Source organism: Cynocephalus volans, chromosome 4 (genome assembly GCF_027409185.1).
Source record: "Cynocephalus volans isolate mCynVol1 chromosome 4, mCynVol1.pri, whole genome shotgun sequence".
In the NCBI taxonomy this organism is placed as follows: Eukaryota; Metazoa; Chordata; class Mammalia; order Dermoptera; family Cynocephalidae; genus Cynocephalus; species Cynocephalus volans.
In genome coordinates this window covers 131,829,075-131,852,313 of record NC_084463.1, presented here as the reverse complement: position 1 = coordinate 131,852,313, position 23,239 = coordinate 131,829,075, and the positions used below count along the sequence as shown (strand labels likewise).

The 23,239-nt window shown below is 39.4% G+C and overlaps 1 protein-coding gene across 2 annotated transcripts in view; it reads right to left on the bottom strand.

The window, feature by feature from the left end:
* The window catches only part of TCP11L1 (t-complex 11 like 1), a 29,225-nt gene extending 9,200 nt beyond the window's left edge, over window positions 1–20,025 (bottom strand). The window contains exons 1-6 of one of the 2 annotated variants that reach the window (XM_063095403.1): window positions 19,764–20,025; window positions 16,795–16,981; window positions 9,403–9,535; window positions 7,462–7,582; window positions 6,397–6,617; window positions 1,852–1,988 (exon numbers count right to left, since the gene is read on the bottom strand). In XM_063095403.1, coding sequence (XP_062951473.1) covers window positions 1,852–1,988; window positions 6,397–6,617; window positions 7,462–7,582; window positions 9,403–9,535; window positions 16,795–16,957 — 775 coding nt within the window. In that variant the 5' untranslated portion in view covers window positions 16,958–16,981; window positions 19,764–20,025. Of the gene's footprint in view, window positions 1–1,851; window positions 1,989–6,396; window positions 6,618–7,461; window positions 7,583–9,402; window positions 9,536–16,794; window positions 16,982–19,396; window positions 19,417–19,763 lie in introns of those variants that run through there. The other variant, XM_063095404.1, reaches the window with a different exon arrangement.
* Between the last annotated feature and the right edge of the window lie 3,214 nt (window positions 20,026–23,239).

The following is a 23,239-nucleotide window of genomic DNA, read 5'->3' as shown; positions in this document are numbered from 1 at the left end:
TTGTGGGGATTAAACAAGATAATAAATATATAGCACCTAGCCAGGCCTTGCCACCACTAGACATTTAACAAAACTTTGTTCTCTTCTCTCCCATCCTGACCACTGAGTGAGAAGGGGGTGAAAGCTCTGATGACCCCAGCTCTGTGAGATGGCAAAAACCGGTGCCCAGAGACAGATGGGAGGACACACTGGCTAGAGTTTCCCTGTGTAAAGTATCCTCTACACTGATGACGAGGCTTTTCCCTTGTCTAGATCTTAATCGCGTATCAATCTGGTTTACTTTCGGCCTCATGAGAAGTGGCTCTGCCATATGCTTAACATATAATTCACGGTGTTTGGAGTACTGTTGCAGGTGGGGGGAGCCTAAGCCAGCTTTCATCAGCCATCATGCTCCCTCTACTTTTCTAAGCTGAGTGATGCAGCAGGCACTCTGAGGATATGAGGATCTTGTCTACATTATCTGAACAAAAAATGTGTCTGTCAAGTCCTGGGATGTGTGTTGCAACTCTACCAATGGAGGCCTCCTTTAAACCAAGCGGGCAGCCAAGGTTGTGGCTGTAGTCCATTCTTCCTGCCACAAAAGGATGCACCTCTGGTTCTCTGTCCACACACTGATCACTCAAGCTCTCGGTTCTGACTGCTGGATCTTTAGCTTTCTGCAGGCAGCATCCTCTGTGGCCTACCAGCTTTGAAACCTTGGCTTTTATGCTGTGAACAAGCACTAGACTCTGACCAGGGACTGTAGCTATGCGTCCACCCCAGCAGTGAGCCCTTCGCTGCACACTGGCTCCCAGTGCCTGGCTCTAATAATAAGACCCTTCAGCCTATAGAACTGAACCCCTGAGTGCACTTCTGTAGTAGTGCTGGAGGGGCACTACAATACTGATCGAGAGCGTAAGCTGTGTGGTCAATCAATTCTGGTCAAAAATCTCTAAAAACGTGTTTCCGACATCTATAAAACATGGTTAAAAAACAATGCCTAGCTCATAGGTTTACTGTGTGAGGATCGTACATGATAATGCATACACAACCTTTGACACAAGCCTAGTACTGAGTGTGTTAGCCAGTCTTCCTATCTGCTATGACCACTTCTACTCTGTTCTTTCCTGACTCCCCCTGGCCCCCAATGCCATCTCAGACTTCTCTGGGGTGGCATGAATCACATGCTTGGGACACTGAATTTTCTATGCGGTCAGGCAATACAATCTAGCCAGAGACTGCATTTTCATCTTGTCACCAGCAAAGTTAGAGGCTAAACAGAATTCATAATACATTGGATCTGAAGACTGAAATTTTCCCAGAATATCAGCAGCTTATGCAAAGACCAAAAAAAGCAGCCTAGAAATACAACACAGTTTTATATTCTATAGTCATATGTTTTCCTGCAGTTATCTGAGAGGTTCATAAAAATGAGACTTTTCCTGGGGGTGAAACCAGAAGATTTATGCACATAGAACAGAAACACAGTGAAGTTTTCTGCTATTCCTCACAAGAAGAAGAAAAGCGAATTAACATTCAGAAGAAGTTTGTCATGTTTTTAAAATCAAGACCAATAACATAATTTACCTCAAATTAGTATTTTCATTCAAAAAACCATTTAACTTAGGACTTCATTCTTTTTCATTTCCATTCTAATACCCTCCTCACATTTCTCTTGCTTGTCAATTAAGTTTTCTTTTCAATGTCTAAAAACTCTAGATGTAGTCTTAACATTTTTTGCTTTTCCTTCTTCAAATTAAACTATTCTCATAGTAAATTTTAGTTTTGTTCTGAAAATATCATTACACAACAAGCTATAGCAACTAAAATGAAAAAACACAGCAAAAAATCACCACAAAACATTAAACATACTTGGTTGCTTCTCCAAAATTTCTTGAAACTTCTTCCTTTCATATTCAACTGACTGCTGCATGAGATGTGGCCGAATGCTACTGATGGCAAAGTTCGCCATATCCACTTTCATTAGGTCCAACACAGAAAAAATTGCCCTGAAAGAAAACAGATAAAAGGATTTAGAACTGGGCACTTTTAAAGCAAACATAGTTTTAAAGAAAAGGAAGTGAGCTGATTTGAGATAGTCTTTTCATCTCAGAAAGGGTAACAAAAAAAGTTAAAAACTCAAAAAAAGTTTGAAAATTTTGCAAAATCACGAGAAAAGTAGATTAAGAAAAACAAACTTAGAAAACACAAACATTTAAATTAGGGTTTGAAAATGAGATGGGGGTGCTCAGTTTCCATGGACTTGGGTTACAGGACACACCCATGGGTTTCAAGCCATTCCCCAAGGTCTCAGTCCCCTCTTCTCGGTCCTCCCCTAGAGGAAAGTTACTGTTGCTAGTTAGACCTGTTTTCAGCACCAACCCAGGGAAATTGAGACCTCAGGGGGCTGGCTTATGCAAATCAAGTGGCTGGGCATGCTCAACATAAGTGTCATGTAACCCTGGTAGCCAAGCATGCTACCACTGAAGTTTACCCTTTAAATGACCTTCCACTAGCGGTGCTAAAGAGCACAGAATATTCTTAAATATGTCTGGCGAATGTGATAGGATTTGACCAATGAACATGCTCCAAAAAGAGACCAACTGAGCATGTGCAAGACTATGTCACATAACTTGGAACCACTCCCCTTAATTGAATATGCATTAGATAGCATGAGTATGCGTTAGATAGTGAAACCATAAAGCTGAATTCTGGCAGAAGGCAGGGTTGTTGCTCACTTTCCTGGGGCCCACCTGCACTTCACTGGCTGAAGTATGTACACTTTCTTTTGTATCAAACTCACTCTCAGCAAGCAGCTGCTCACTCTCTCCAGAGAGCCTCACTCTGTACTGAACTTTAAATGTGTATTCTTTACTTTTGTGTTAAACTTGGAGTGGGCCCTGCTCAGTCTCTGGAGCTATGTTGTACTTTCTCTGTCAAGTCTGTTATCTTTTACTTGTTTCATCAAACCTGTTCTCACTTTTTACTGTGACTCTGTTCTTGAATTCCTTACTGTGGCAGAGTCAAGAACCTGGCAAGAGGACAGGGTGGACTGAGGCCAGCTACCAGGCTTCCCTAGACCCTTCCTCTGACATCAAAAGGACTGCAAATTTTTAAACTGCTTTCTGCCCACTTCTCCCCATCCCTTGTCCCCCAAGCAAATGTAGTTCCCCTCATTGCCCTTCTAGAGCAGAACACATTTCTAGATTCTGGGTCAGCCCTCATGGTAGCCACAGAGGAAGGACAGAGCCCACAACCTCAAGGTTAGGGGCTGGGAGCTCACCATACTGTCTCCATTCTAAGACAGGTTAATTCATTTTCCTAGGAAAGAAAGAAAATGAACTCTCTCCTTTCTCCTTTCCTTTTACCTCAGTATCTCTTAGTTTTCGGACATGTTTTGTGCTCTAGTTCTGGTGGCATAGTTGCTAGCTCATACTCTGAATGTACCCAGTAGGCAACCTGACCAGACCTGATGCCAAGGGTGTCTTGGGTTCTGCCTCTTACACGCCATAACCACTCTCATTACGTGTCAAGAGTTGCTAAGTGCCTACTTGCAGGAGGTGGTTAAGAACTCAAGGTACTGGTTTAGTTGTGGCCCTACACAGAAGTAGCAATAGGATCACATGTTCTCTGAAGTCTGCCGATGCCCTTTGGAACTGACTATTCATTACATGACAGAGCAAACTCATTCACACCTAAGGTAATCATGTATGGGAAAGGATACACATTTTGAGGAGTAATTAAATCCTCTGCATTCTGTCCTCACCCCCGCCCCCATCCCTGCCCACTCTGTCCATCTCACAAATACATGGGCAGTCCACTTTTCCTGGAACACATTCTGCCTCTCCTTAGAGAGCATTCCCCAGCAGTTCCCCAAATCCACCTACAGGAAACCAGAGGCTATCAGAAACTGCCAACTAGTGGCCCACCGACTAGAAGTAGCCCACAAACATGTTTTGGGCTTGCATGGTATTTTTAAAAACCTGGATTTCCAGCTTTTCTTGAAAAATCAAAAGATCTAGCAACATGGACCCACATTCCATCATGGCCACATTTAGCTAGAACTAAGAGACGCCTCCTTCAGATAGGCATGTTCTCCTCTGTTTGCCACAGTTCCCCCCAGTCCCTTCTCTCTTCACAGCAAGTGTTTAAATTTGCTATACGATATTTCCTCAGAGGACTTTCTTCCAAGGAATTCTGCATTTAACTTGCCTAGAAAGTAAGCTCTTACTATTTCATTTCTAATGTCTAGCACCATGCCCAGCACATAAGAAGTGGTCAATAAAAGCTTGTTGAATGAATGAACAAATCAATAATTATTTTTAGGAGGTCTTTTCAATGCTCTTTCTAAACCCTGAGGTAACCTTACAATGCAGGGTGTTTTTGTATGTATAAAGAAATGAGAGAGAATATACCATCTGTTCTCTTTCATAATGATATCAAGAAAGCTGGAAATGAAAAAAAATTTTTTTTTGGCCTATAAAACTTTTGGAAAGCAACTTGGTAACATGCAAGGAGAGTCTTCAAACTATTCATATCCTCTAACACAGTAATCCCATTTTAAGAACCTACCTTTAGGAAATAACCTAAAATACAGAAAAAGGTTTTGTGCACAAAGATGTTCACTGCAGGATTAAGTAGTAAATAGCTATAAATAATCGAATTGTCCCTCTTAACAGAGAAATAGTTAATTCTACCTATGCAAATGAATATTTTGCAGCTGTTGAAAATACATACGGAGAGTTTTTAAAAATAATATAAGTTGGTTTTAAAAGGGCAACGTAGGAGATCTTTGGAGTGTTGGAATTGTCCAGTATCATGACTATGGTGGGGCATACATGAACTATACATGTGATAAAAATATATAAAAGTTAATATACATACACATACAAATGAGTACAAATAAAACAGGAAATCAATTTCCTAGCTCTGATATTATACTACGGTTTTGCAAAATGTTACCAATGGGAGAACTGGATAAAGTGTACTATATTATTTCCTATAACTCCATGTGCATATGCAATTATCTTAATAAAGCTTTCAATTAAAACATAAGTGAAATGACTGGGGTATAGTGTTAACAGAAAAAGTCGGGCCTGCAATGCCCACCTAGGGGTCTTCTTAGGTTCAACTGAACATTCAGACTCACAAGACTACCACAGGCCACGTGTTTGGCATCACCTATTCACAAGCATTCCTCTGCGCAGGAGTTACAGTAATAGTCATGAGCAGACAATTCAGATGTGATGAGACCATACCAGAAGGGTGCTAGGAGCCACCTGGCTTAAAAATCTCATGTCCCGGGCCAAGCCCGTGGCGCCCTCGGGAGAGTGCGGCACTGGGAGCGCAGCGAAGCTCCCGCCGCGGGTTCGGATCCTATATAGGAATGGCCGGTGCACTTACTGGCTGAGTGCCGGTCACGGAAAAGACAAAAAAAAAAAAAAAAAAAAAAAATCTCATGTCCCACAAGAGCCAACATCTTTTGTAACAACTCTATAACATGGCTTCTAGGGTCTCCATGACAGAAATGACCGGTATAAGTTACTCCATTTGGGAAAGTCCAGTACGTGGTGTCCCATTTGATATTTACATTTCATTATCATTCCTTTCAGTTCAGAAGCAATATGCCAATCAGAGGTCACTTCCTCCTAAGCAGTGTTGCCTAGCACCATTTTGATGAGTAACACCTCTATCTGTGAAAACTAAGCTATGCTGTTAACCAAAAGTCAAATGCTCAGGCAGCATCATGTCACTCCTTTATCCATATTAGCATAAAAATTATACAAATTTGACCACATTAGATATATTTAAAATTAAATATTCAAAAGACTAAAAGAAGTTCATATGGACTACATATTGGTTAATAAGATTATATTAATGTTAAATTTCTTGAATTTCTTGATTGCATTTTGATTATGTAGTGGAATGTACACATTCTTAAGAGGTAGTTACTGAAATACTTAAGGGTAAAATGGGACAATGTCTGCCGTTAATCCTCAGAAGGTTCAGGGGAATAAAAGCACACACGTGCACACATACATATACACAAAAAGATAAAGCAAAAGTGACAAAATGTTAAAAACTGGTAGATCTACATGAAGGATATGAATATTGATTGTACTGTTTTTGCAACTTTTCTGTAGGTTTGAAATTTTTCAAAATAAAATGTTGAGGGAATTTAACATATAAAAAATATATCAAAATGATAACAGTGATTGTGCCTCTGCAGTGGTAAAATTATGGGTAAATTTCTTCTTTCTACTTTTCTGCATTATACAAAATGCTTTAAAATTTTTTTGAGAGAGGAAAAAAAAAAGTATTTTGCAAATGCATGAGTACCTAGATTTCAGGAAGTTTAAAGTTGAAAATAGGCTCTGCATTTTAGGTGCACTGAGTGTGATTAACACATTTCCATACCTGAAAAGGGACACTATTTCCTTAATGTCCTTTAATTTCTTAACTTCCTCATCTCGAGCAGGTGCACACAGTGTCCCCATCATGCCAATAATGAATTCTGCCAGCTTGGAAATGTCCAGGGCCCCATTCTCTGCTTCCTGCTTTATCAGATCTAGATCCAAGACTTCTGTTATTTGGTTTCTCAGTCTGGTGTGACCAGGCAGCAAGAAAGATAAAAGAGTCTACAAAAGAGCATAGCTAAGTTTAATCAGTTCCTTGGTCAGACATCATTTTTTATATATCTAAAAGAATTTATAACTACCCAAATAAGGGCTTACCTATTGCTACTACTATATAATGCTGTACATATTTTAACCTCTTATTCAACAAATCTACAGAAAAACATATTTACAAATCATTTAGAATAGCGACTTAAGCTCTAGGTAGCAATCAACTGGATACGAAAAATATTGCTAACAATAAAAAAAGGAAAACACATTTATTAATGAAAGCTTGTGAGCCGACCACAGATACCAATTTCCACAGACGCATTTCTTCTTTGATACTACTGCTAAAAGCATGGTAAAAACAGTCCTGCCACCTACAGCCTTCTCCATCCCAAAGACTGAATCACTTTTTGGCCACTATAAACTGACTATGTCCATATCTATTAAAATTAATAAACAACCTGTATTTTGTAAATATTTTGTTGTCTTTAAATAATTCTGCTTTTAAAAATATGAACTTTTTCTTTGTTTACAAGAGTAATTTCTTCAGGTTATCATGGCTTGCTTGACATTTTTATAAAAAGGGCATTAAGCCAAAAAATACTCTTCATCCACATCTCAGCAAGTAATTTTTTTTTTTTTTTTTTTTTTTTTTTTTGTCGGCTGCCCAGTACAGGGACCCAAACACATGACCTTGGTGTTGTGAGGCTGGTCTAACCAACTGAGCTTACTGTCTAGCCCCTTAATTTAACTTCTTGATCTCTCAATTCCTTTAAAGTCTTCTGGCAGTGTAACACAAGAGATTGAATAAATATTCCTAACACACCAGAAAAGCGCCATAATTCACTCTTCACCTCACCTCTTTGATCTCTCCTACAAGTTTGATGGCATGGTCATATGTGGGGGGGTCTTCACTTAGCTGGACACTCAAGCAATCCCAAAAGGCTTTATGTACAATCTCCTTTACTCTCTTCTCCAAGCTGCAGGCAGTGGGGAAAAAAGGCAAAAAAAAACAAACAAAATATTTGAGCTCAAATCACTTTCAAAAGCACAGATTCTTTTTTTTTTTTTTAAAGATGACCAGTAAGAGGATCTTAACCCTTGACTTGGTGTTGTCAGCACCATGCTCACCCAGTGAGCTAATTGGCCATCCCTATATGGGATCCGAACCTGCGGCCTTGGTGTTATCAGTATCACACTCTCCCGAGTGAACCACGGGCCGGCCCTCAAAAGCACAGATTCTATGGGTTAGGGGAAGAAATCTTAAAAATAATTTGGATCAAGGAAAGATTTCCCAGACACTCTTAAACTAATGACATATTTTATTTCACTGATTTTTTCAATAAGTATCTCACTGGAAAAAATAACTTTTAACCAATTTGACAGCCAACATTAGTCCAATTAACAGCAAATAGTGCCATATGATTTTTTAAAAATCGGAAAATTCAGAGCTGTTAATTTTTAGTTCTCTGACACCAGCAAGTTTCCTAAGATATATATAATTGAGTAGTTTAAGATTAAGCAATTCAGCCTGTAACAGGTAGAAGGATTTTATTTCCTGAAAATATCCAATTCTGTGTGTTATATGGGACAATTTCTTAATTAGGTACAAAACTATAACAACTCATATATAACATCCCATTAAAACCAGTCATTATGTCTTGAGAGCAAAACAAGTAATTCCTCATTATTAATGTAAAAAAGTACTATCTTTGCAGACGTAAAAGAAATATCTATAAAGTCATATTTAGAAACCTCCTCTGGGAGACACTAAAGCTTGCCAACCCAGCAGCCACTCCTTCTTTGTTAACAGAATCACAGTGTTTTTCAGGGCAGCAATATACTCTGCCTGCGAAAACAAATCATGACTGATCTAATAAGCCCATCACAGCAGTTCCATTCCCTTACACCAGATTTAAGCTTTCCCAGGCTCACTTACAGCTGGGGTAGCATGTGACCAAATTCCACCTAACAAAAAATTAGGGGATGTCTGCTTCGTGACTCCAGGGAAAGATGTTCCTCTCTAACAAAAGGAGAGCCTTAGTCCACCCACCTATTCCCTCTCTCTTGGGATGCTGATGTATGATAGGATACTTATGGCTGCAGCATCCATGCTGCGACAATGGGGAACAAGCCAAGAGAATCACAGACATACCAATCCAGAGTCCTGACATCAGTGAACTGCTGAAAGAAGGGCAACTTCACTCATATTTCCTTGATTCTAAAATAATTTTTTTTCACATTTTAACATCTCTGAAATTTGGATCTTCCTTAAAATCAATGGCATTTTTACAAGTATAATGGGCAGTGTTTCTTCTTTCTTATGACAATAAATTGAAAAAGGCATACCTTAAAATCAACAGAATTTTAGATTCAGTTAAAAAAATATTACGTGCCAGGCACTAGGGATGCAGAGAATAACCCACAGTTCTTCCCTTTGTGGAGTTTACAATCTGAAGAATAAAAGTAAACCAACAATGTAGTATAACGTGATCGCTACAAAGAAATGAATGAAACAAGGCAATGAAAACACAAGATGAGCAGCTAAGTCCTATTGAGTAGGAAGAAGCCAACGTGAAAGATTTTCAAAGATTTCCACACTCTATTTGCATTTTGAAGGATCAGTGGTCCCGAGATCCACTTTCAGACTCTAGTAATTCCTAGTACAGAAATATTTTTTAGTAATAATGTACAAAAGGAAAAACATATTTGAGTATACTGGCATCAACTGAAGGAAACATTGCTGGAACTGCGAAATGGCAGTGTTCTACTATACAAGATAATTCAGTAATCACCTTACCTGTCTTCTGGTAACTCAACTGGTTTAATCCGAAAGTCTCCATTTACTACAATTTCATGTGCTAGAGCCATATTAGTGACTCCTTTTGCTGTCTCTAGAAGTTCTTCTACTGTCACAAATTGAGGAGGACTAGCTGTAACAAAAACCCAGTGTAAGAGATTTGCTTCTCTAGATTATAATTTCTATTAAAATGAGAAGACAGTGGTTCTGGTGCCAAGCAATAATTTCAGTTATACCTCTATTAAAAGTTCTGGAATTTTCTAATAGCAAGAAAACTTTACCTATTTCACATTAATTTTTTCTTTTAAACCAGAATCCTAAAAGCAGAGATCATTTACAATACTCAGATCATTTGGTTTTTACTAACACTGGTCAATGGAAAATGATTACAGTAATAGAGACTTAGAAAAACTTAAGTTACAAATCATTTTCCCAATAAACTTAGGGTTTGTTTTCTAACCCTTTTGCCTCCCATCTACCTAAAAGAAGAAAGGAAACATCAGACTTAAGATGTCCTGTTTTGTTCTCATCAGCAGTGCACTTTTGAACTCCACTAACACTATGCCACGAATGAACCTCCCCAAATTAAAGTAGCATCAAGTCCATTAGCGTGCCAGATGCTATTTAAACAATGCTATTACCACTACCCTGTACAAGATACTAAATCAGAATATGAGAACTCTGAAGCTGACCAGTGAACAGATCAGAAAGTGAGTGACACAAGAATTTTGTAGAATGCAGGCTCACCGAATCAAAAACTTTGAAGAAGACTCCCTCACCCACTGCCCTGTTATCCAAGTCCTGTAGATTTTACTTCTGTATCAGCTGCTGCAATAACTTCATAATTGGTCTCTGTGCTTATCTTTGATCAAGTTTGAGATTTATCTTCCAGAAAGAAAGTTCTCATATAATTCTCCCCAGGTGTTCTGAACCAAAGAACAAAGGGTAATTCCTACTCTTAAAAAGTCACTGATAGCAGTTCTCAAACTTTAACCTATATCAAAATCAGAAAGAGGACTTGTAAAAACTGATCGGTGGGACCCCCTCTCAGGGTTTCTGATTTAGCAGGTCTGGAGTACAGCCAGAGAATCAGCATTTCTAATGAGTTTCCAGCTGATGCTGATGGTCCCAGAAATCATAGTTTGAGAAGCACTGGCCTAGAAGGTGACCATATTAATTTTATGTGATGGTAATAAGATCTGGGCTTAAAATAAGATAAGTAGGGCTGGCCAATTAGCTCAGTTGGTTAGAGCACAGCCTTATAACACCAAGGTCAAGGGTTCAGATCCCTATACCGGCCAGCCACCAAAAGAAAGAAAAAAAATGAGATAACTAATGTCACTGGTTTGCACAGGGGTTAATAGTTATAAAGATCTTTAGTTAGTTATTTCCCTTCTTTTACTCTTTTGTTCACCAAAAAAAAAAAAAAAAAAGGGAACCAAATCCAAGAGCTGGTCATATCCTGTCTGGTAAAAATCTTTATTTGGTCACATAAGGGGAAGTTGGGAAAACACTCAAAATCCTTCCTCACAAAATTATTATTCTCAGCATTTCCAGAGAATACTAATAAGAATACTGAATGAATGAATGAATGAATGAATAAATAAATGAATAAAACTGGCTTCATGGATATTGGTAAAATATAATAAATATCCAAAATCAAAGCAAAGCCTAGATATATCTTTTCAATTCTCAATACCATTCACATGTTAATTACCCCCAAATCAATCTATTGATTAAACACAATCCCAATCAAAATCCTAGCAGGCTTTTTTGTTGAAATTGCCAAACTGATTCTAAAATTTACATGGAAATGCAAAAGACCTACAAAAGCCAAATCTATTTTGAAAAAGAAGAATAAAGTTGGAGGATTTACACTAATTGATTTCAAGACTCACTACAAAACTATAATAGTCAAGATGGTGTGTTTTTGACATACGAATAGATACACAGATCAATTGAACAGGGCAGAGAATCCAGAAATAGACTGATATATATATATGTATATGTACATGTGTGTAAATATGTATATGAAAATGTGTATGTGTATATATACAAACACAAACACACTGATACACACACAAATATGTACATACATATACATATATGGTCAATAAGGCAAGGATAGTTTTTTTATCAAATAGTGCTAGAACAACTATATATCTATATGTAATAGAATGACCCTTGACCCTTACCTCACATGATAAACAAAAACTAGCTCAAAATGGATCACAAACCTAAATGTAAGAGCTAAGATCATAAAACTTCTAGAAGAAAACATCGACGAAAATCTTTGTTATCTTAGATGAGGCAAAAGTTTCTTAGACAAGATAGAAGAAACTCAACCTATAAAAGAAAAAACTGATAATTTGAACTTTTCCAAAATTTAAAGTTTTTTATTTTTGAAAGACTCTATTAGGGAAATGAAAAGGCATGCCACAGAATAGGGGAAAATAATTGCAAAACATATATCTGATAAAGGACCTGTATCCAGAATATATAAAGAACTCTCACAACTCAATAACAGAAGATAAACAAAACCAATAAAAAACAGGCAAAAGATTTGAACAAACATTTCTCCAAAGAAGATATATAAGTGGCCAGTAAGTGCATGAAAAGATCTTCAACATCATTAATCATTAGGGAAATGAATTAAAGCCACAGTGAGATACCACTACATATCCACTAGAATGGCCAAAATTAAAAAGACTGTGTTGGCACAGATATGGAGTATCTGGAACTTTCATACATGGGTGGTGGGAATATAAAATGATACAATCACTTTTGGAAACTAGTCTGGTGGTTTCTTATAAAGTAAAACATGTACTTACCACATGACCCAGCAACCCCACTCCTAGGTCTTTATCTGAGAAAACTGAAAATATATGGCCATGCGAAGATTTATACTCAAATGTTAACAGAAGCTTTATTCATAACAGCCAAAACCTGAAACTAACCCAAATGTCTATCAACTGCAGAATGGATAAACAAATTGTAGTATAACCATACAATGGAATACTACTCAGCAATAAAAAAGTACTGATAAATGCAAAAATATGGATGAATCTCAAAAGCATTATCCCAAGTGAAAGTCAGATACAAAAGACGATATTAAGTATGATTTCATTTATTTGAAATTATACAAAGGGCAAGATTATAGTGACAGCATATCAGTAGTTGCTAAGGGTAGGGGGAAAAATTCACTGACAAGGGGTACAAGGGAATTTGGGGGTGATGGCAATGTTCTGGCAACTCATGATTGTGGTGGTAGTCACAGAACTGTAAATGTATTTGTTAAAAGTTATCAGTTGTATACTTAAAATTGGTTTATTTTATTATATATAAATTATACCTCAATAAAATTGATTTTAAAGTTCTAAGGAACTCAGTAGGGATTTGCTATAGTATATATACTGATTATTGAATTTCTTCAAGCTCGTATTTTCTATTACCAGTAACGAAAAAATGGAACTTCCACAGTGGTTATATCAATATGAAGCATCGGGAGGTATTAAACTTCACCAAGTTCTTATCTTTTAAAAAGGAATTCAGAGACTGCCATCAGGGCTTTTTTAAATCTTAGTTTTACAGATATAATCAAAGTCTTAACTTAAATTTATGAAAATAACAAAAACACACCAACTTCTCTTAGTAAATTTGCTATTTTTCAACAATTTTTTGGCATCTGGGTAATGACAGATAATGTTAGTATACCGCCTAGTCATGAAACACAGTAAACAAAGCAAATCAGGAAGAAATTTGGCTTCCTCTAGGCTCTGTTGAGTATGACCTTGAAAAAGTCATCTAAACCTTGAACAAGTCATATGTTTCCCCATATGCAAAAAGAAGATAATAAGACTAAAGGATGTTCTTTGAAAGATGAGAATCTTCCAAATTCCAGGCAGGAATGTTCTCAGTGTTTTGGGCATACTTGGGACAGAACAGCTTGTACCAAATGCTGACAGTATTAGACAACCAGGAAGAATAAAGTTTTCAGGAGCTGCCCGAGTTAGAGACTACTTAAAATCAGACTTATTAATGTAGGGTACTGATCAAGAAAGTGAAAAGTTATAATTCTAAGATATGATCAGGATATGTTACAGCTCTACATACAGAGGAATTATTCATTGCATACAAATTATAGGGTTGTGGGTTTGTTTGTTGAGAGTTCTCAAATTTACCAATTTCATTAATGAGAACTTTTTTTTTTTTTTTTTTAAAGGTGACCGGTAAGGGGATCTTAACCCTTAGCTTGATGTTGTCAGCAACGCGCTCTCCCAAGTGAGCAAACCAGCCATCCCTATATAGGGATCTGAACCCGTGGCCTTGGTGTTATCAGCACCACACTCTCCCGAGTGAGCCACGGGCCAGCCCATTAATGAGAACTTATAAAGATGCAATTTGGTGGACAAATGGGCTTCACCTCCGCCTGTGAAGAGAACCTGAGTTATAATAAGAGTCATGAAAAATGGTAAGGTTACATATATCTTACCCGAAGTTTATGTTATTATGTGATATAAAGCTAAAGCTGTTGCTAAATTCTGTTACATCATTTTTATAACTAAAACCCTGTTAGAGAAACTGAAAACCACATTAAGTTAAAAATGCCCTTCAGGAGACTGGCAGACAGATTCCAAAATAAATAAAGTTCTAATTTAGAATGGTTGTACTCTCTACCTTTCTTTACTAAGGTGTCCTGGGATCTGAGAAGTCTACACACTCTAAAGAGATGCTTCTAGTCATATAAATGAATGGACACGTATGAGGGCAGATGGCAACTGTAGAGTGAGTATAGTAAAGCAGGGGTAAAGGTTATCCATAGAACTTATTACACCTGACAGAAATTACTTGTGAATTTGCTTTCCTCACTAGACTGTCCATGGGGACAAAGACCATATGTACCTGGTTCACTAAAGGATCCCTGATACACAGTATGCACTCAATAAATATTAGATTGACTGAATATACAGACACCATGATCCAAAGTCTAGTCGTGAGCTTTAGAAATGTAAGAACTCAGTGTCATCCATTCACCTAAAGATGACTGGGATCTACTAATTAAACTCACAAGAAAGGTATTTAATAAACCAAAATACTAAATGGGAAATATTAACTGGAATAACAATTGATCTTTATCATCCTAATATGGCATCTTTTACTGGAAAACGAGGTGATTAAATGCTACAGCAGAAGGTGCTTTGTGAGTAAAGAATTAAAGTATATGGAAGTAGAGGATCTTAGAGCAAACATTAAGTTACAGCTAACTGATCCTTACTCCAACGATCTCTATGTTTAAAGAACAGATCATCTTTTAGGATCAAATCCTGCCTCAGATTAGTGTCAACCAGTTCCTTTGTAGCCAGCCATTTTTCCTTTTTCAATATTCTTTATCAGTTATCAATAACAATTCCACCCTTAAGATATTACTCTGTGTTGTAATTTGCAAGAATAAACATTATCTTTTTGCTATTCACACTTTAACTTGTAGAATTCCACATATGATTTTAGAGTTACTTAAAACTCAGCAGCTACACATTTACACAATTTGAGAGAAATGTCTGCAGACGGTTAATTTTATATTTCATAAATTCTTATTTATGCTCTTTTTGGGCAATGATGCCTCCTCACCTGGTCCCCAAATGATAGGCTCTTAGCTTCACCTTTTGGGTTCACAGCCCTGTACCTACCTATTACTACAAGGAGAAATAGCAAAGATGCCAAAAAGAATATCTTAGGGCATCAATTTTAAATCTTATTTTGGTATGAACCTCTATGATAATTTAGTGAAAGCTCCCATGACTTTCTTCCTAGAAAAATGCATATACATACAAGTGTTGGTGTACTTTCTTGGCTGTCCCTGGATTCCCTAAAACTTGATCACAGGTTCCAAGATAAGTACTCTTGCCTTAACACATAACTACAGATGATATAGGCTAGTATTGGTTTGACACTAATTTGGATTCATGCCATCAGACTGACAGGATGTCAAAGGCAGGCCATCAATCAAAAAATAACTGAAGAGGGCCGACCCCGTGGCTCACTCGGGAGAGTGCGGTGCTGGGAGCGCAGCAGCGCTCCCGCCGCGGGTTCAGATCCTATATAGGGATGGCCAGTTCGCTCACTGGCTGAGCGCGGTCACAAAAAAATAAAATAAAATAAAATAAAATAAATAAAAATAACTGAAGACCTAAACCAAAAGTCCCCCTTTATCAGAAACTGTGGGTAATGAAACTATCATGTCAGCCATATACATCCACACCACAGCAATCAATCCCGCATCTTTAAAAGCAACATATAACTGTTGGCAGCAATAGTAACAACAGTTCATTGAGCATTTATTATGTGCCAAGCACTAAGTGCTTTACATGAATTCATTTAATCTTTACAACCACCCTAAGAGATAGGTGTATTTTCTTCATTTTAGAGATGGAAAAATAGAAGCTTTCTAACCATACATATTGGACACAAGGTCTAACTCATGCACAACAGACTGTGCTATTAACAGCATGTTTCCCTGGACACAGTCTGACCTAGTAGTTTACTCATCAAAATCTATGTGATAATAAACCATATAAAATGGGGTCCACTAGTGTCTGCTATAAGAATATAAGGTTGTCTAATAAATTACCTTGGAAGGGCTTTGATCATTTTAGAAGAAACATTCCTCAAAACCCCAAAATGTCTGTACTTCTTCCAAATATGTAGAATTACTGATCACCTACACTTTAAAGAGATAACATCAACACTGACATTCTTAGACTATGACACTTCCTCTTAAAACTTTTATTTTTGGATTTACTTCAAAAAGCTTAAGTATTCTTAATAAAAGACATGGGTTGGGGCAACTGCTAGGAATATGTGTAAAAGTCGCCACCCATTTCATCTAGGAAGCTTGCTCCTTGCCAGAAATCTGAAATGACTTCACCATACACATTCAGCAAACTGAAACCCCTCATCCTCATGGGAACTAAGCCCCCAGGCAATGGAGTTAGGGTGTGGTGAACTCACATTTTTTTTTTAAAACCTGTACAAGCACAGTCCTGGCTGGAACTAGCCTCAAACTTTTCAAACACTCTTTCAATTAAAACTGTAATTTGGACCCCACCCTCCTATTTCTCAGAGCACTTCAGAGAAACTGGAATGCCACTGAGGCTGCGGAAAGACACAGGAACATTCTGGATACTATTCTAAAATTTTAATTTCTCATGTAATTGAAAACCCACAAATAACTAGGCTGCCAGTTGAGAAATTGCTGCTATTCTTAAGTGCTAATTATTGGCAATGTTATCGTATTAGAACCTAGCTCAGGGCCACATTCACAAGGAAGCCTAATAAAAATATCATCTTAAAACAATGATAATATTGCTTCTAATCAAAGTCAAATTTGCTTACAGTGAGGTCTTTGCACTCTTTGGGGGCTGGGAGAGCCCAACTTTGTTTTTTCCTGTAAAGCTTCATCAGAACCTTCCACAGCATCTTCAAGGTTTTGCTCAGAATCGTTTGATTTTGATTTTCCTGCTTTGTTTATATTGGATTTGTCAAGGTTTTCAGACATTCTCAATTAAGTTTATTTACTTTCCTAGGAAAGAAAAAAAAATTAATCAAAAGTATTCTAGCTCTGTCACTCACTACTAGCAGTGTGACTATGGGCAAATCATTTAATCTCTTTGGGTTTGTTTTCTTCTGTATAAAATAAATGGGCTTGCTAAGATCTTACCTAGCTATAATATCCTCCTTCAATCATTAAACAGATACTTGTAAAATGACACTTGTAATTTATCAAATTTATGAACCTCAGATAGTAATAAGTTGGAATATTTTTGTTGCACTCCTGAGTACCATGTCACAAGGACACAGGGCCTTAAACTATTAGAAGACAACACTATAAACTGCCCGCTTCTATTTTAATGAAAGAGAGTAATTCTATCTTAAATTCTTTACTTTCACTCCTAAGAGCTGATAGGAAAACATCTTGGAAATTATGCTTTTAATCAGGCTTCCAAGAGAATACACTGGGCTGAGGAGTTGATTCCCTGATCGATGACAGATGAAGTGTTTAAGAGGAACGTGTGGGGCAAATATTTTTACTACCTCCTTGCCAGTCAGTAGGAAAAGATAGTAAGTAAAGTAGGAAGTTGCAAACAATCATAATGTATGAGGGTAGGTGGGGTTTTCATTTTATTAGTTAGTATCAGAATAGAAATAACACTTGACATTTTGGTCTTGGCCAGTCAATAAAGGTCTCTTTTAATTACACTAAAAGTTTTTATCAAGATTTTTCTCCCCTAGGGTTCTATATTCCTGGGGGTGTTTCTAATTAAGGGAGAAGAAAGACACAATGTTTCTGCATTTACTGAAAATAATTAACATTTATAGCATTTGCACTTGAAGATTACAAAACCTTTTCCTAAACACTAGACTTTATTAAACATATGGAAGGTGGAAGGTAATGACGGGATCAAAAGAAACGTCAACTGTATTTAGGGAGGTTTGGCAGACCGTCTTTTGCACATTAGGGAGAGGAGATGAATTTTTGGGGGGTTGGGGGGCTGGTTGGTATGGAGATCCCAGCCCTTGACCTTGGTGTTATAAGGCTGAGCTCTAACCAGCTGAGCTAACTGGCCAGCGCTTCTTTCACTTAATATAAATATCTGAAATTTCAGAGACCACCATTAAACAGAATAAAGTTACTGGAATCGAAATTTTTAGGCCTGTGTTATTAATATGAAGGTTGTTTTAATGTATTTCTTCTTTCTAGTCCTACTTTACCTTTCAACAACCCACTCCAGCCACCCAGCTCCTCTCTGTCCTGAATCCTCTTAGGGTTTGAAATGCTTCAAGATCCAAAGGATAACATTACCAGCATATTCTATGTAAAAGACAAAAATACTTCTAATTTTATCCTCTTCACATGCTGTGAAGGAGCCAGAAAAGATGAAGTAATTCATTCTGTGCCGTGAGGAGGAAAGGGAGGATTTCTGGTCTCTAGGGCTCAGCTTAGTAAACTAACCCCATCCTTTTGAAATTCAGCTCAAGTCTCGCCACCTTCCAAAACACTTCCCTGCCCATGCAACCAGTGTTTGCACTTTTCTCTGAACTCCTACAGGGCTGGTTACTAGACATTTGGCATTCGTCACTGCCTAAATTCAATTCAAAATATGCTTATTTATTAGGAATCGAAAGATGAAAATACATCATCTAGAGGAGAAGACAAACACGTTTACAAGGAACATTAACGAAATTTATCATTAGTGGCATTATGAAAGTGCTCAGGGAACACCGGGGGAGGGAGAGACTAAATCTGCCTAGGAGGAGGCTAGGAAAACCCTCCCAGAAAAGATGACATTTGATCTGATCTTTGAAAGGAGTAGGATTTCACCCAATTAAAAAATGTCTGGACTGGGGAGAAAGAGAAAGGGGGAGCATTTCACACAGAGGGCACAAGCCAAGGCACGCGAAAATGAGAAGACTGAGTGGCAGGTGAGGAAGATGGAAAGATGGGTTGAGGCCAGATGGTAAAAGTGCTAGTTTTTATTTTTTTAAAACTCTTCACCTAGAGTTTGAACTTGTGAAGTGCCAGGCCCAACCTGGCTCCATACGTATGTCCCCCACACAGACGCCCGCTAAATAGCTGTTGACAGAGATGAATTCCTGTGTCATCGCTATGACATCAGTGTATTCGGAAGGGCTGGGCGTTGGTCCGACATACTGGGGCCCAGTTCTGGCTCTTCACCAACTTGTAAGTTCAGTTTCCTCGTCTGTAAAATGGAGCCATCTACCTCCTCGGTTTGAGGGAAGATTAAACGAGCGATTGTGCATAACAGAGGCTGGCACACAACAGGCTTTTCCACCAACGGTAGCTGTAATTAAAGGGCCACAGGGTGCAGCCAGGAGCCATGTAATCGCTTATTCATTCAACAATCATCAACCCCTACTACGCCTAACAGGGAACCGAGGCGGGGACGATCCTCGCACTTGCCGTGAGGACCGTCACCTGTCGGAGCTGCACGCGGGCTTAAGCTGGGCACAGGCGACTTCCCAACAGAAGGAGTCCTTCTGGCCTCCGGCGCCGGGAATCACCTCCTCTGGCACTCAGTGCCACTGCCTCCCGGCGTCCAGATTCCGTTGTAAACAACTGTTCGGGCCGGCGAGGGAGTGGCAGGGCCGGGGACAAGCGATGGCAGCGGGGCGCGCCCGGAGGGCGGCCTCGAGGGGTGGGCCTCAACCCGCCCGCGGCGCTTGCCTCTTCCTCCCGACATCACCGGGACCCGACCCGGCGGGAAAAGGCGAAGACATGCCTGTGAGTCCGACCTCGCGCCTCCCGTGGGGGCCCCGCCAGCCTGCGCGCCCGCTCCCCTCACCTGCCGCGGAGTCGGAGTTCTCCCTCCTGCCGCTCCCGCCGTGAATCAGGCGGGGCGGGCGCCGCGGAGGAGGCGGGAGCAGTGTGCCGCGGAAAAGGGCCGGCTCAGCCTCTGCCCCTCCGAGGCCGCATCCCTCGCCGCGCCGCAGGCTGTCCTCCCTGCACAGCTCCGGTGGGCAGCGGCCAGAGCAGCGACTCCTCAGCGTCTGGAAGGGGACGGCGGCTCCTAGACGGGAGGCGCCTGCCCAACGCAGGGCGGCGCCATGTTTTCGTACGGAAAGGTGGGCGGCTCTGTCCCCTGCTTGCCGAGGGGGCTCACTAAGGGGTGGCTCAGAGCTGGGTGGCGCCATACTTCCGTACGGAAAGACGGAGGCGCGGCCAGCTGGCCGCCGAGGGGGCTTAGCGGTCAGTGGCTCAGAGGTGGGAGTCGCCCGCCCCACGCTGGGTGGCGCCATGTTGCCGTACGGAAAGGCGAGAAGCGCCGCCAGGGTCAGCCGCCGGGGTGCCGAGGCCAGGGCTGGAGACGCGAGAGGAAACCGAGGAAGGGAAGGCGGGGAGTCAGTCAAGTGAAGGGAAAGGAAAAGCCTTCCTGGAAACAACTGCATGCAAAACCTCCCCCCCCCCCCCCAGGATTTTAAATGTAAATATTCCATCATCTTTGTAGCTACATAAAGTTTATTCCCTTTCCCTCTTATGGCTGTTAAGTCATGCCCATCCACCATCTGGACAGCCGAGTCTCACTTAATGGCACTGACTCGGTTTGGCTTTTGAGAGTCATCTCTTTATCCGAGTGGCCGCTGCACGTCGGCGGTGAGAAGAGCGAGACTTCAGGTCTGAAAAGACGGAAGGCAGGGGACAAGCCGTTCCCTTGAGGGCTCGGCTCCCTGTCGTAGTTCCTAAGCACAGGGAGCGCTCAGAGCGTCTTATTTCAGTCTGTGTTCCAGAGAGTTAAAGCACTTTGCCCAGGCAGTGGGGGCCAGGACTGCCGCGGCGCTAGACTAGTTTCTGCTTCAAGAAAACCATGCTTTTTTCAACCTGTAGCAGTAAAATAGCTAACTACACGAATAGAAATAGTTACTGTGCCCGATCTTGAAAAAAATAAAAGGCATGTGACTCTTAACTGCTCATTAGTAAAAAACGTCATAAATGATGCATGCCTTAAACAAAATGAAGCTAACAAGTCCCCTACCTGTAGCCTATAAAACTTGTTTAAACGAGAACAAAACAGGGTAGAATTAGTGCTTTCAAACACTCCTTCTAAGACCACATGAGGTAGTTACTCCTAAAGTCCTGAAGGTTGAGTGCACTTTCATTTACTAACTAGCACATTAAAGTTAAGTATTTTTCCTTAAAAAAAAAAAGACAAAAAAAGTTCTCAGGTGAAGATTCATTTTAGGAGAAAAACACCTTAACATTCTGAATCAACTAGAACTGTTAAGATTCACACAGAAATTCAGTTCTCACTTCTGAGTCCAGACTAATGTGCAGTGAATTGTTATCCCCGATTACACCTTGGAATCGGGGTGACAGGTGTCATTGGAAACGCTGGGGGTGATTGCCAGGCAAGAAGTTTTAACATCTTCCCTGGTGATTTTAATGTGTAGCCAGGTTAGAACCACCCCTAATGAGAGTCCCCTACTTTCCTTGAAAGATTGGTTAGGAGCAAGTGAATTAATATAACCAAGTTCCACTTGGAGAGGACACTGTGACAAATACAAAACCACTCTGATTTAATTTGGAATGGTTTACCTGTAATCTTTTGATATGTTTTGAGCTGTCTCTTTTAAATGTTAAAAGTATATTGACACATGTTCCAGTTTGATCTTTGGCTGCAAGGGCTAGTAACTCAAATTACCTCAAGGTAAAGGGAGTTCACTGCAAGGATGCATAGGGCTTGGAAGGAGAAAGGTGGCAGCTGCTCTAGGGGGTAGCTACTATATCCTGTGTCACTTCTCTGGAATACACAAGATCTCTCTCATCACATCTATGCTTCTTGCTAATCTATTTCAGTCTTCTCTCTACCCTACAGGCTGCTTTCTCTATTTTCTTAGTTGCTGCTCCCTCCTTTAGATTTACCTACATAGAATTTGATGGCCAAGCTGATTTTTGTGCAAATTAGTCTCAGCCTACAGGGAGGCTGCCCTTCGATTAGGTGCTGAGCTCTTGTCTATTCTACTAGGGTGGTGTCAAAGCTCAGAGTCACCTAGGCATCAGGTGTATACATGGGGATGGGTTCCTAAAAAGGCATCATGGATGAACGAATAAGGGCACACAGCAAACAGTAATTGACTATTCTAGTGACCCAGGAGGGTTGCTCAAGGACTTGTAGTTTAAAACCTTGACAATATTTGCAGTAGACATGATCAATTTTTCTTAATTCTATTCCGTTCTTAAGTTTGAGGTAAATGGTTTTGTACTTTCCATGAAATTATCATTCTTTTAGAATGTTGCTTCTTCTAGAAGCATGAACATAACTAAGCAATCCATTCTGCCTTCCCCTGCAGGTGTTAGTTTTGGTTGCCAAATAATTATGCTATTCAAATAATTATGCTATTCAATTATGTGCAAAATAAAGGCTGCAAATCAGATAGCACACACACAGTTGCTCTGTCAACTTGTTAGTCTTACCAGTTTCAATAGTTTGTTTCTGAAAACTTCCTCCACACTTAGTTCATGAACTATCTTCTTTCATCTCATTGTAAAGAGAGCTGCCTTCCCATCTTACCTATGCAAAAAAACTAAGTTACTCCCTGTTTTATTAGGATTGATATCATATACACATTATAGATAATAGTCCTTAACCTCCCATTTAAAGACTAGCCAGTATGTTATATCTCAGAAAATAAAAGATTACTGACATGCAAGCATGGTGCATCATTTGTTTTCCCTACCTCTCATTAGAAGTCTAAGTTAAAATCGATAAAATTCAGTCTAATTTTAAACTTTTGGTTTTACTATTGTAAGGATGAACAATTTTAAACTGTATTGTAATTGTATTTTAAATTGTATTGTGTTGCTTGTCTATTCACCAACAGTGCAGTTGTTCCAAGATCATTGTTAACTTGTGAAAAAGGTTGTTAAAAACTTTAGTTCTAATGACCAATTTACAAAAAATATAAGACACAAGGGAACATGATAAAAGACAACCCAGCCTTGTAATCAGCAAAGTCCAGACTGTGGCAAATTCAAGGACAACTGACCAGGTTTATTCAACAATAGAGACACAGAGAAAAAGAGAAGGGTGAAAGAAGAAGAACCTATAGGTTAAAAGAAACGTAAGAAGCACGTTAACCAATTGAAATTTATGAAGGTTATTTGGATCCCTAATTGAATACATTGTCAAAATCATTCTAGATCATCAGAAAATTAGAACGCAGGTATGGGTTGAATGTGTCCACCAAAGGCTCGTGTATTAGAAACTTAATCCTCACTCTGACAGTGTTAAGGTGGTGGGAAATCCTATTATAGTAATTGAAA